The sequence below is a fragment of the Microtus oregoni genome, unplaced genomic scaffold (genome assembly GCF_018167655.1).
Source record: "Microtus oregoni isolate MIOR12 unplaced genomic scaffold, Mior012 000139F_ref0000186, whole genome shotgun sequence".
NCBI classification, from domain to species: domain Eukaryota; kingdom Metazoa; phylum Chordata; class Mammalia; order Rodentia; family Cricetidae; genus Microtus; species Microtus oregoni.
The window spans coordinates 204137-216894 of NW_024544789.1; the positions used below are offsets into that span (position 1 = coordinate 204137).

Consider the following 12758-nt stretch of genomic DNA (forward strand, 5'->3'; position numbering starts at 1 on the left):
AAGCAACACCCCAGCTGGCACTCCCTTACTGGCTTGTTTTACTTCCTTTATCTGATCTGTGAGCTGGGAAAGTGATAGTGTCTGCCTCAGAGGTATTCTAGGAACTGAATATGTGTAGAACACTTGGGGCAGGGACAGGCCACGGGAATCATTATTCGAGGCCTTGCTGCCAGTAATATGACAAGCTCATTACCATAGGATTTACAATGACTGTTTAAGTTACTGAGAATATATTGTACCAGGCACTGGGACTCCCTCAGCATTCCTGGGAGGTGTTTTCATATCCGTTATGCAGATAAGGAAACTGAGGCTCAGTGAAGTCACATGACTTGTCTGAGGTCTGCCTGGTACCCACACAGCAGTGCTCTGATCCTGTGTCCTTTTCTAGCAGCTATTCCTAAAATACATTTTATTTTAATTTGTGTGTATGTGTGTTTGCGTAACATGTATGCAGGTGTCCAAGAAGGCTAGAGGAGGAAGTCAGATCTTTTGGAGCTGGGGTTACAGGCAGTTCTGAGCTAGCTGATGTGAGCACTGAGAACCAAACTTGAGTTATCTGGAAGAGCGGCAGGGGCTCTTCACTGCTGAGTCCTCTCTCCTGCTCCCAGGCTAACCCTTTAAAACTCAAAAATAAATAAAAGAAAAAGAACCAACCTAAAATCATGAACTTCCAGCCTCAGATCAAGAAACCACTGTGGCGTCTCCAGTGCAACCTGCCCGTGCTCACCCCACAGCTGAGGGACAGGAGACCTGACCCTCCTGACCTGGACAGAGACATCTGGAGTGGAACTTGGCGCTAACAATTACCGAAAGCTTCCCTTGACACCCAGTTTGGTTGGAACTGGAGTGTTTAATATTTGTATATTAATTTCTCCATGTGCAGCCAACCCGCTAATTTGTTGACAAGTTAACATGAGCAGGGGATTCCCCTGAAGCCAGCGCTTGATCTAATAGCTCAACGGGAGGCTACGGACCAGGCCTCCAGGTCCCCAAAGGAAGGTTTCCCCGATGCTCTCACTTAATTAAGGGCACCTTCTGGCCCTTCCTTTCCAAGCTGCTGTCTGCTCACATTTGAAATCCCATCTGCTCGCACAGGATGGACAGAGTACGCAGAGAGATGGCAGCATAGAGAGACAAGGTCCTTGTAACCAGCATAGCAAATTCACAGGCACTGTCAGCTCTCTGCCAGACCCTGCATGCAGTGTTTCTGTGAGGACATTTATTTTTGTTTGACTGATGAAGTGTACACAGGACAAGGACATTTGTAGGGTCACATGTGTGACAGAGTTGGGGCCTGTTGGGGTTCAAAGCAATGGGACCAGCAGTGTTGGGGAGCAGGAGTTTTGGTTTGAGCCCCAGGCATCACAGCAGACCTGCATTTGAACCGGTCTCAAGGACATGAAGGAGGCTCGCCACAGAAGAGGGGAGCTGGCTGTGCAGTTGAGTACACAGCAGGAGCAAAGCCCTGGGGTCAGAGATGCTTCTCCCCTCTACCTACTGGGATGAGTTCAGGCCATTGAGGTTGTCCTACAAGAGGGCACATGAGGCGCCAACAGTTCAGCAGCCTCCCAGGGCCACCTGACCCGAAAAAGGCTTCCTGGGATAGAGGAGTGGGTGTCTGAGAATCTTTGCCTGGAGATGACAGAGAAGGAGGTCATGTGCTGCTCTAATTCTAGGTTGCAGGGGAACCTCCATTCTCCCCCACACCCCTATCCATATACCCCACACAGAGCCCCCTGACACACTCATACACACTTGCACAATCATATGCTCACACTTGGGTCTTGAAGGGCTCGTTGGAACTCTTGACCAGTAGCCGGAGTCTCTGGGGTCTGATGCCACCTTCCCAGTTCCCACGATTTCTCCAGTAGAAGATACCAGGGGATGTTCTGCACATTCCCACCCTTGGCTTAGCCACGGTGAGCGCGCATGTGTGTGTGTGTGTGTGCGTGTGTGTGCGTGTACAGGTGTGTGCTCACATACTCACAAAATCCCACCTAATCGCTTCAGTGGCCTCTTGTACCTTCACTCCCAGTTCTGCAGTGAGGGCGCAGCCAGTGTGCCAGAGCCCCAGGCCTGGAGCTCCTCTCCATGGCCTTACCTTGGTCAGGTGCAGTTTCCCTCCAGAGCCTCTGGTGCAGATGATGAGGTGCTTGGAGAACAGGAAGCACTGCCGCTCACCCTCTTTCTTCAGGGACAGCGATCCCAGGCGCCCCCTGGTGATCTTGCCCTTTTCTGACATGGGCACCTGGATGAGGGAACCTGTGGGAGCAGGGGTGGTGGTGAGGACGCTCTGAGCCTACCCTCAGATGACATCAATGACGCCAACCCCCTGGCCCAGCTGTGGAGATTGAGGTGCAGCCATGGGACAAAGTAGTTGAAATACCCTGGTCACTCCTCCCAGCCCAGCCTCAGAGTCAGTGGGTGGGGATAAGGAGAGCCCTATAGAGGACCCTACAACCTCCCAACCAGGGAACAGGGTCTTGGCAAGCAGAGGAGCTCTAAAAGAAAGGGAGAGCCGAGCTGAAGTCTGGAGATGGCACTGAACAACTAAGCTGAACAAATGGGGAGCTGAAGGTGGGTTCTCGTGTATTAACATGATACATTGCATAGCGCTGGCCGCAGCAGATAGCACCAATTAATCACGGCACTTAGCTTCTGAGCCCAGACTGAGCCCAGACTGAGCATGTGATCCTCAGTGTGTTGCAGTGAAAGCCATTGCTAGATTGAGTAGGCGGCTGTCTCTACTCTGGCAGTCCCATGCATCATGTGCTCTACAGGTTCCTTCCTCATTGTCTTCACTGTGTTCTCAGGGATTAGGTATTCAGGGCTCATCAGCTTGGATTGGGGGCTCAGCTCCCAGCTCTCTCTCCTCTCTGTCGCTATCTCTCTCCCCCATAGCAAATGTCATCCTAAACCGCACTGCCTAGATTATTTGGGAAAGCCTCCTTCTTTGACTCCCTTATCCGGTTCTGTGTCTACTGCATCTTGGCTGCCCATTAGTGACAGGTCTTCTCCTGCAGGTGAGGCTGGCTTCATCCTGGGGGACCTTAGAGCCCTGTGGAGACTTGGTGTGCACAGGGAAGATGTCAGAAATGGCTATGTGGCTAAAAAGTGGGAAGGGCTGGGAGGGGCTCCAGGTCCTGCTCCAGGATGGAGGAGTAAGAGCTTCTCTTGGTTGATGGAGCAGCTTCCGGGTCTGTGGGGGGACTGCCCACCCCAGGAGGGGCTTCCTTCCAGGGTTTTCTTCAAAAAGGCAGGAAGAAGCTACATGAGAACGCTTCTGGCAAAGGACATATCTAGTGCAGCTCAGGGAGACAGAGACAAAGCTGACTCTGGGCTCCAAGTGTCACAGGTGGGTCCTTGGGGACCACATGCAGGCACCGTCCTTGAAACGCAATGGATATCAGACCCTTCCCTCATTCTGAGGCCAAATTCTGAGGTACAGGCCAGTGTAAACCTCTCACAAGGTTATTTACTAGTTAGAGATTCCAGAGCTGGGTATAGGGGACGCTGGACGTCTATCCCGGGGCAGACATCCATCTGAGGCACACAAACAGTGCTGAGTTTCCCATAGAACACGAGAGCTGCAGGAGGTGACCTTCAAATGCATCACAGCTTTGACATCTCTGAGCCACCAGAAGCTCAACAGGGCCACACCTTCCAGACCCACTCTCAAGGGAAGCAGGAGCCAGAGGGGAGAAGACTCACTTCAGTGAGAACCGCTGAGTGCAGCCTCCCTCCCACTGCCTCCCAACACTTGCCATATCCAGGGCCAGTCACTATCTGTCCTCATCCTGTCTTCCACTTTCTCCCCCAAGGAACAGGTCAGTGCTTACAACCAAAAGCCAGAGGCTAATCTAGGCAGGAGACTCATATTCGTCATGAGGGAAACTGTGGAAAGCAATCATGTGTAAGTGTGTGTGTGTGTGTGTGTGTGTGTGTGTGTGTGTGTAGATAGAGTCTGCCCCCATGTAGAGCTACTGCACTCCCAGCAAACTAGAACACTTCACAGTCACAGCTGAAAGCCAGCCCTCTGGGGATGCTCCCAAGTGCTTCCAGGGACCCCGCGGTGGGCGTGCAGAGCAGGCACCCTACCTTGCCGCACGAAGGTCTGGCTGGTATCAAGGAGGATCTCACAGCCCTCGATGATCATGCGCTCGATAGCCAGGTTCTTCCGGATGTTCTCTGTCTCGCTGACTTCATCGTGCATGATCCTGGGGAGACAGAAAATAAGAGGCATGCTCTCCCGCTACCAGGGAGGGGAATGCTGTGCTCTCGCTTTGGGGTGGGACCTGCAGTTCGGAAGGTGAAGGCGATGTGTAGCTATTGAGTGCCAGCTGTATGCAGGACACTTCCCAGGCTCCATCTGGCTTAATACCCTGGCAGCCCAAGGAGCCAGGTGCTTATTTGAGAAGAACTGACATGGAAATTGGCAGCTAGGAAGCAGGCCAGTCTTCCTATCTCAGTGTTGAACATTGTAGGGTAGATAGCAGGTCCAGCCCAGGATGAGGTGTGAGCCCAGGACACCCTTGTTTGTTATTCATGTCTCATTTTACATGATTCTCATCCATAGATCAGGCAAAGTCCATTGCCTCTGTATTCTTTTCCTCAGGCTGCCCTTCTCCCCCCTCCCTGGAATTTGAACTCAGGGTCTTGAGGATGCTAGCCAAGTGTTCTACCACTAAGCTACGCCCTAGATCTTTCTCCCATATCTCTGTATGGATGCGCTTTTAATGTTGCAAGAGCCTTAGAATGGCCTGAGATTTGGGAGCTCCTGCCAGTTCTGTTGGCTGAGGGAAAGGCTGGCTTCCACCTTCTAACTTTCTGCCTTCTTGGAGGAAAAGAATTTGTTCCTTCCTGTCTTCTGCAACTTCCATAGTCTCCAGGAGATGGCGCCATTTAATTACTTTGAAAAAAATATTGCCGGCGGGGGAGGGGGAGGAGGGGGGAGGAAGGAAGGGTGTTCTTTGGCAATTTTGCCCTGGTGGGTTTCCAGGCTTCTAATGAATAGTTTTGGGAAAGGGGGAGCTCTGGAAAAATACCCCACCCACTTCAAGAAGATCACATCTTATGCCTTTCTGCTGATTCCTAAAATTCTACCGTCAGTGTCACCAAGAGGACTGGTGACCATGTATGGTTTACCCTCAGGGAAGCGGACTCTGCTTGGGTGGGCCACAAGATGAGCAAACCACTCAAGCCTCGCGCCGGCTGATACTCAGCTCCCTGTGTGCAGGATGCTGGGGAAGAGGTGGCCACCAGCATTCCAGTTTGTTTTCTTCCTGGTGGAGGACTACCATTTTAGCTCAAACTCTCCAGGACATCCAGACGGCCTCTAGTCTCTAGTAGTCTCAGCTTCCCCCTTTTCCTCTCAGAAATGCATGTCTTAGATGCCCAGTTCCTGTTTGAGAAGTGGCCAGTGGCAGAGAGAAGGTTTCTCACGGCTAGGGTGAAGCTTTGCTGGGGAATGCTTGACTCTGAAGGGCCCCAAGGGGCAACGCCACAGGGGCAGGCAGATTTGACAAGAATAGCCCAATAACTGGTCAGGACAAGTTCTGCTACAGATGGAGTTGGAGTTGCATGTGCACACATAGCTAGACGGCTCTCTGAGAAGCCTCGAGGGACTGGAACTGATGGCCTGTGTTATCAGTGGTGTTACAATGGTTGAGGATAAAACAGCAAAGGCCTGGTCCTTAGAGAGAGTGTGGCTGGGGTTGTGGTTAATCGCTGGTGTTGGCAGGAAAAGGGGGTGTATTTCCTAGCCCAGACTGGGCAGAGCTTGGCTATCTGAAGGTTTCTGTCCTGCCAGGACAACGCCATCAGGCGGGGAGGGTGAGAGAACGCTCCAATGTGCCGTTAGGGCTGGGCTCAGGTGAAGGTTCAGGAGGTAGGTGGAACGAAGAAGGGTAGGATGCATACCTAGGTCTTAGGCCAATGACCTTGGCCTCTCACGCCATTTGCAGCCCTATTTGCTCCAGGACCTGCATCTCTCAATGATGCAGAACCTCGGAGTGCATTCTAGGCTTTTTTTTTTTTTTTTCCTCCTGGGGAGCGAGGAACATGTAGGATTTGGTTCTTGAACATGAAAGATACAGAGAGAACTCTCTCTGCCTCTGGCTCTGCACCTCTGCAGTCACACCTGGATTCGGTGTCTACTCTGGTCCTCCCTCATGCCTCAGTAACTCAGCTGGGGCTCAGAAGATCAGGCTAGGCAGCATGTCCCCTGCCTATCCCTAGCCTGTCCCACTGCCTAGCTTGGAGCTAAGACCTGCCTGGCTAGCTTTTGCTGGCTTCAGGAAGCTGAGCCTCCCCACCCCTCATCCTTAGTCCCCTGTGTTAGACCACAGGGCCCATCTCATGTTGTGACCTCCACCCAGGCTCAATCCTAAGCTTTGGTGTCTTCTTGTTTGAAGTCACTCCTGTGGCAATCTCATAGCACTGGGGATGTCACTGAGCTGATGATGGCTCTTAATTCTAGACTTTAGAGCCCTTCTTTCTGGTCTCTTCCACTTGTTGTATTTAATGGTCCACATGATCCCCAGGGAAGGTCTGGACCATCTAACATACCCCATCTTGGTTAAGACCCCACAGATCTGGAATTTTTCCCATTCTCCCACCCAGTCCATCGAGAAGTCCTACTAGCTCTGCCTTTGGGCTCCAGTTCTGACCTAGATTACTTCCCACCTCCTCAGAACTTTGCAGGGTATGAAAGGGCTCCCCCTTCTCTGGCAGCTCTTGCAGAGGAAGACCCCTGCCCCCGGTCTATAGGACAGAAGGAGAGCCAGATGAGGAGTCTGGACTAGAGGACTAAAGTGTCCTGGGCACATGAAGGCTAGCCACCTGGAACCCCATCCTTGGGGAGCTCTTATCATCACAAGTTTTGCGACAGGGGGGTCATGGATTCCAGGGTAGCCTTAAAATTTTGACTTCTGGTCCTCCTGCCTCCATTTAGAAAGTGTTGGAGTTAACAGGTTAACAAGCCTGGTTTTATTTAGTACTGGACACTGATCACAAAGCTTCATGCATGCTGGGCAAGCACTCTGTCCACTAAGCTATATCTCCAACCTTGTTTTCTTTTTAAAATTTTATTTATTTATTATGTACAGTGTTTTGACTGCCTGCCACCATATGGTTGTTGGGAACTGAACTGTAAGAGCAGTTAGTGCTCTTAACTTCGGAGCCATCTCCGCAGCTGCCAGCCTTTCTTTGAAGAGAGGCAGGTTATGCCTTCCTTCAGATCCCCTCCTGAGGAAATTCGCAGCCCTGCCCTGCCCACCCTCTACCCTGTGGCTAGGTACTCACCTGGAAAGTTCCTCTAGTTTGGATTTGGCATAGTCCAGGCTGTTGCGCTCCACGTGCTCATGAGGTGTGTGGGCCAGCAGCTCGTGGAGTGTCAAGATGTATCTGGGGATCTGTGAGTGGCAGGGGACATGGAGGGACAGAACCAGAGAGGTGACGAATGGGTGGAAAGACAGAAAGGAACAGAGAGCCGAGGAAGGCCAAGGCAAAGAGGGAGAGATAGCCATGGCGGACAAGAAAGGTGGGGTAATGAGGGAGAGGGACAGAGGCAAGAAAGAGAGACAAGAATGGTCCTTTGAACCCAGTGGGCCAAGGAGGAAAGCTGGCTGCATTTCTGACATGCCTGGATATCCAGGAAGATAGGGACCCCCACGGTTCTGTCTCCGGGGACCCCCTCACCTTCCCCACTGCTGGAGTGGACAAGTACATGGGTGGTCAGCTTGTTCTCCACATGCCAGGGTTGTTGGGGACTGTGTCCTGCCAGCTGAGCCCTCAGTGCCCCCGCCCTAGCCTGCTCCCTTGAAGATCATGGCAGCCACCTGGAACATAGGGTAGGTGAGGAAGGTCTCCAGCGTGCGCTCTTCGCAGTCTGGCTTGGCCTCGTATTGCTTGAGAAGCTTGTCAAAGTCCCGGTTCTGCTTGCAGTGCGCTAGGATCTGGAGGCTGTACTGGTGGTTGCGGACGAACTCCTGGTAGATGTTGAGCATGGGCAGCAGGATGTCGAACAGGTCGGCTGCAGGGCAGGTGGGGTCAGCAGGCCAGAGGGACCCTGGGGCCAGATGTCCCCAGGCCTTTGGCCTATTGGCCTACCCAGAGAGGCTGTGAGCTGGGTTCAAATCCCCACTCCAGAGAGACCCCTCTTTGGGGATTACACTGATCTACCAACCTTATCCATGAGCAGAAGTGGGTTCAGAGATGTGAGCTGTCTTGTGACTGAAGGGGCTTAGAGAGTCAGTATAGAGTCCCATACCCTAGGGGCTGTGGCTCCCAGGGGGCCTGCTCCAACTGAAGAAAACAGTCTGGTGTAGATTACACCTTATCTCATGATGTGTCCATGTGGAGTGTGCCCAGCCCCTGCTTCAACCCAAGTGTCTCTGTAAGAGGCAGGGTGTGTGTGTGTGTGTGCGTGCGTGTGTGTGCATTCGTGTGTGTGTGTCTCTATGTGTATACACATGTGTATGAACACATGTGGTGCACCTCTGTGTGTTTGTATGTGGAAGCCAGAGCTCAACCTTTGGTGTCACTCCTTAGGACTCATTGACTTTGCTTTCTGAGATACGGTCTCTTACTGTTACCCGGGGCTGGCTCATTAGGCTAGGTTAGCCAGGAAGCTCCAGGGATCAACCGGTCTCTGCCCACCCAGCACTGAGTGGGGATATATGAGCATGCCATCAGTCCAGCTGTTAAAAAGTTTATTATTCTTTATTTTATATATGTGTTTTTTTAGGTGGCTAACTGAGGTGCCTTTTAGCAACCATGACAGACACCAGCTGCCAGATTCTCCCAGCAAGGCAGTTACTTGCTGCAGGGTCCTTGCGCTTCCCAGCACTGCTCACTCCCAGGCCCAGCCTAAAGTCTCCAGCCCCTGAGCTGCCCTCCCCTCAGCTTCTCTTCCCTATGGAACTTAGCCATTTTGGCTATGTGCTTTCTTGGGTCTCTTGGCTCCTGCTTCCTTTCTTGGCCTCCTCCTCTCTCCTCTCTTCTCTTCCTTCCTCATGCTCCCCTCCTCTCTCTCCTCTTATGGCTCGGTTCAGTCGGCTGGCTGGTTCAGTCTGGGCCCTTCCATATATCTTTGTCTGTTTTCTCCTTTCTTCCATGATAAAAACCTTCTCCCCAACCATACCTAGGAACAGCCATGTCGTCATTTTTCATTCTTATTTTGCCTATATGTAAATATACCATGTGCATGCAGTACCGGTGGTGGCCAGAAGCTTTCCTCTGGAACTGGAGTTACAGACAGTTGTTAGCCTCCATATGGATGGCTGAGAACCAGATCTGAGTCCTCTGCATGAGCAGTAAGTGCCATCCTCCAGGCCTCTGGATCCAGCTTTTTATGTAGCTTCTGGGGACTGCTCAGGCCATCATTGCTCTGAGGCAAGTGCTTTACTGACTGAGCTATTTCCCCAGTGTGACAGAGCAGGCTTTTTCACATGAAAAACATCCGAAGGGTGGAGGGGACTTGGAGAGCTAAGTCTGACCCGACAGTGGGTCTCCCCCTGTAGTGAAGGGAACACTGGTGGCCACCTTTCCTTACTAAAGTGAGAATGTGAGAAAGAGACAAAGAAGGCCAGCCTGACCCAGGTGTGGTACAATGTAAGGGTGCAGCTGTGTCTCGTTCCTGGGACCCGGCAGTAGAGCTTTCGAGGCTGTGGAGATGAAGCCAGGGCCTTTGTTCTAGTAATTCAACTTCTCGAAACCTATCCCATGGAAATGCCCCAAAAGTTTGTAACAATTTAGAACCAATAGAAGAACTAGTGGATCATGGTATGTATAGTTGGGGACACTGGAACATTATACGGCCACCAAAAATGCAGAATGAGAAAACTGGGCATGAAAAATAAAAACTTCACCTACAAAGTTAATTTAAAATGTAACAGCATTGTTTAGGGCAACTAGGGATACAATAGAGACCCTGTCTCAAAACAATAAAGAAAAAAAAACAAAAACCATCCAAACCAAAGTTTCCAGTGTAATGTAATAATCTTGTGTAAGCAAACAAATGACATGTCTGCTATCGACAGGCTTCAAACTGTTTAGCTCGCTCACTAAGTTTTTTGGCTGTATAAAGACAGGAAAATAAAACTCTCAGATGCTCAGGACCTCTGTGTAGGGAAATGTGGAAGGGAACGCAGACAGTAGTATTTGGGGTGGTTTTCTTTGGGGTACAGAATGACAGTGACCTTCTAAATGTTTCCCACTTTTCCGGAGTTTGAGACGTTTCTGAGTGTGCATGTACTTGGGTGGGCATGTTGTCTTTTGAAAGGGAAAGTGGATAGGCAAAGAGAAAAACCTCATTTTCTCCTAAGAGCACGTGGCGACCGTCTTTCTCCTCTCAGGGACTCTGGGGTCTACAGGGTGCCCCACCTTGATGATCTAGAGGTACAGAGTTGTCTCCTGAGCTGAGGATGGGGTCTTAGGGGGTGGCTACTCACCCAGCACCAGGGTGGGCCAGCTGGAGATGCGGGCCTTCAGGCCTTGGTAGAAGATCTGATGTAGGAACATGATGGTCTCACTGAAAGAAAAAGAACCAATGAACTCCTGCTTGGGTTTCCCACCTCTCTGGCGAAGACCCTGCTGAACACATTAGTGCCACACCAAACATGGGGCCCTCAGTAGGAACTTCTAGTCACCTAGTGATGGGGCATCAACCCCCACACAATCCCCTCTGCACAGAGGATGTCAGCTTACGGAAAGGCAGAGGAGACCTTGGGGGTGGGGCTCACTACATTTAGGGTTCCAGAGGCAGAGGGAGACTACCTCACTACTTCACTTGAGTCACAGAAAGCACAGGTTCTGTCTTTCCTCCTTTCTGGAATATCAGTATCTTTCTTTGGGCCATTTCCTAGGCTCTGCTTTCTACTCAGATGTGGTCTCCCCCCCCCCCATATCAATTTTTGATCTGAGGGGGTCTTGTATCCACACTACCTGAGCAGGGGAAGAGGTGGAGAGAGCAGGGAGCTGTAGATGGTGTATGTAGAGCAGGGCCCAAGGACAAAGACCCTGAGAAGATCTGAAAAGTCCTCTGGAGGGTAGAGACACTACATTTACTTACAGGGAGGGTGGGAAGGTGGAAGGAGAAAAAGAGACCCGGTGAGCCGAGGGATAGGGAAGAGAAGAGAAGGAGAAGAGAGAAAAAGGGAAAGACAAGAGAACTTAATAGTCCATGCCAAAGAGCTAAGCTGGCAACGCTGGGGTAGGCCACAGGGCTTGGAGGAGGAAAGCCAATCCTACAAAAACGAAAGCCAGCAAAACTGGGAAAAGGGGGCTGCAGAGAAAACCTTTCTGAGTGAGAATCGCATGGTTACTGACTCATCTGCCGTCTGAAAGCCTCCTTAGTGACCTGGGGGAGACTGGCTTCCATCTGATATCTAGTTGACTCTCAAACCAGGTTAAGAATTTTGATTTTCAGCATGGAAAGACCCTTGGATACCAAGAGACCAGCCTGGGGTGCATAAGAATGCACAGGAAAAAAAAGAAAGAAAGAAAATTGGTCTGTAATGGATGGCAGGGAACCTTTAAGGTTCTTGAGGAGCTTTGTGTTTGCATCCTGTTGGATGGCGCTGAGCATGCAGCCATCAGTCACAGGGAAGCCACCTCAGACATCCAGAAGACACGCTCTAGACACCTGGGCAGGTACCAGTGAGGAAAGAAAGCTCCTTAGATACAACACTGCATGGGTCAGTGCAGCAACAGACCAGGAGCATCACTAAAAGGATGGTAAAACCAGCATGAAGACATTGCAAGGGATGATCCAACTCCACACAACCAAACAAACAAGCTAATTAATCAAGTCACGAAACATTTTACCACCCTCAGTGTTTGTTAAATGTGCAGCAATGTGATGTCTGTGTGTGTATGTATGGTGTGCATTTGGTATATGCCCACCTGTGTATGCCAGAGCATGAGCCCATGTGCACGTGTGTGAAGGCCATAGGAGAATGTCCTGCTCCATCACTCTCTGCCTTGTTCTTTTGACACAGGGTCTCTCACCGAGCCTGGGGCTTGGCTGGCACCCAGCAAGACCCAGCCATCCTTTTGATTCTGCTCCCTATGGCACTGGGGTTAAAGGCATGTGCAGCCATATCAGCTTTTTATCTGAGTGCTGGGGATTTGAACTCAGGTCCTCACGCTTATGTAGCAAATATTCTTACCTGTGGAGTCATCTTTCCAGCCTAAGTATGATGCCTTAAAAATCCATATACCCTAACTGAGAATTATTTCCTTGCTGAAAGATGTTGCCTGAACCCCCAGCAAGCCAATCTTGTTGGCAGAGAGTCTTGCAGCAACACTGACCACGGCTAACGAGGTGGCTGAAGGTTGAAGAGTGGCTGTGGTCACTTCTTAAGATAAGACAACAGGGAAGTTTCCAAGATCCACTGACCCCTCCTCTTCAAGACAAGAGTTCTCAGTTTCATATTTTATGGCCAGGAGAACTCCTTCCAAACTTAGAACCTTAGACCTTGCTGCTGCCACCAGCCAGGTTTTTGTGGCATTCTCAATTCTTTGCCCCGTTAGAACAGTGATTCTCATAAAATTATTTTCATTGCTACTTCGGACCTGTAAGTTTGCTGTTGTTATGAATCATAATGTCAATATCCATAATGTAAATATTCCAAATGATCTTAGGCGATCCCTGGGAAAGGGCCATTCCACATCAAAGAAAGGAGTTGTAACCTCCCAGGTTGAGAGGATCTCAGGGTCTCCAGGAGTAAGAGCTGCTATGGTGAAGACTTCATCTT

At 50.7% G+C, this 12758-nt stretch overlaps 1 protein-coding gene across 1 annotated transcript in view; it reads right to left on the minus strand.

Moving 5' to 3' along the window:
* Window positions 1-12758, minus strand: part of Rasgrf1 (Ras protein specific guanine nucleotide releasing factor 1) — a 108681-nt gene that overhangs the window by 46825 nt on the left and 49098 nt on the right. The window contains exons 6-10 of the mRNA XM_041646654.1: window positions 10452-10531; window positions 7839-8032; window positions 7303-7412; window positions 4099-4217; window positions 2102-2262 (exon numbers count right to left, since the gene is read on the minus strand). Coding sequence (XP_041502588.1) covers window positions 2102-2262; window positions 4099-4217; window positions 7303-7412; window positions 7839-8032; window positions 10452-10531 — 664 coding nt within the window. The remainder of the gene's footprint in view (window positions 1-2101; window positions 2263-4098; window positions 4218-7302; window positions 7413-7838; window positions 8033-10451; window positions 10532-12758) is intronic.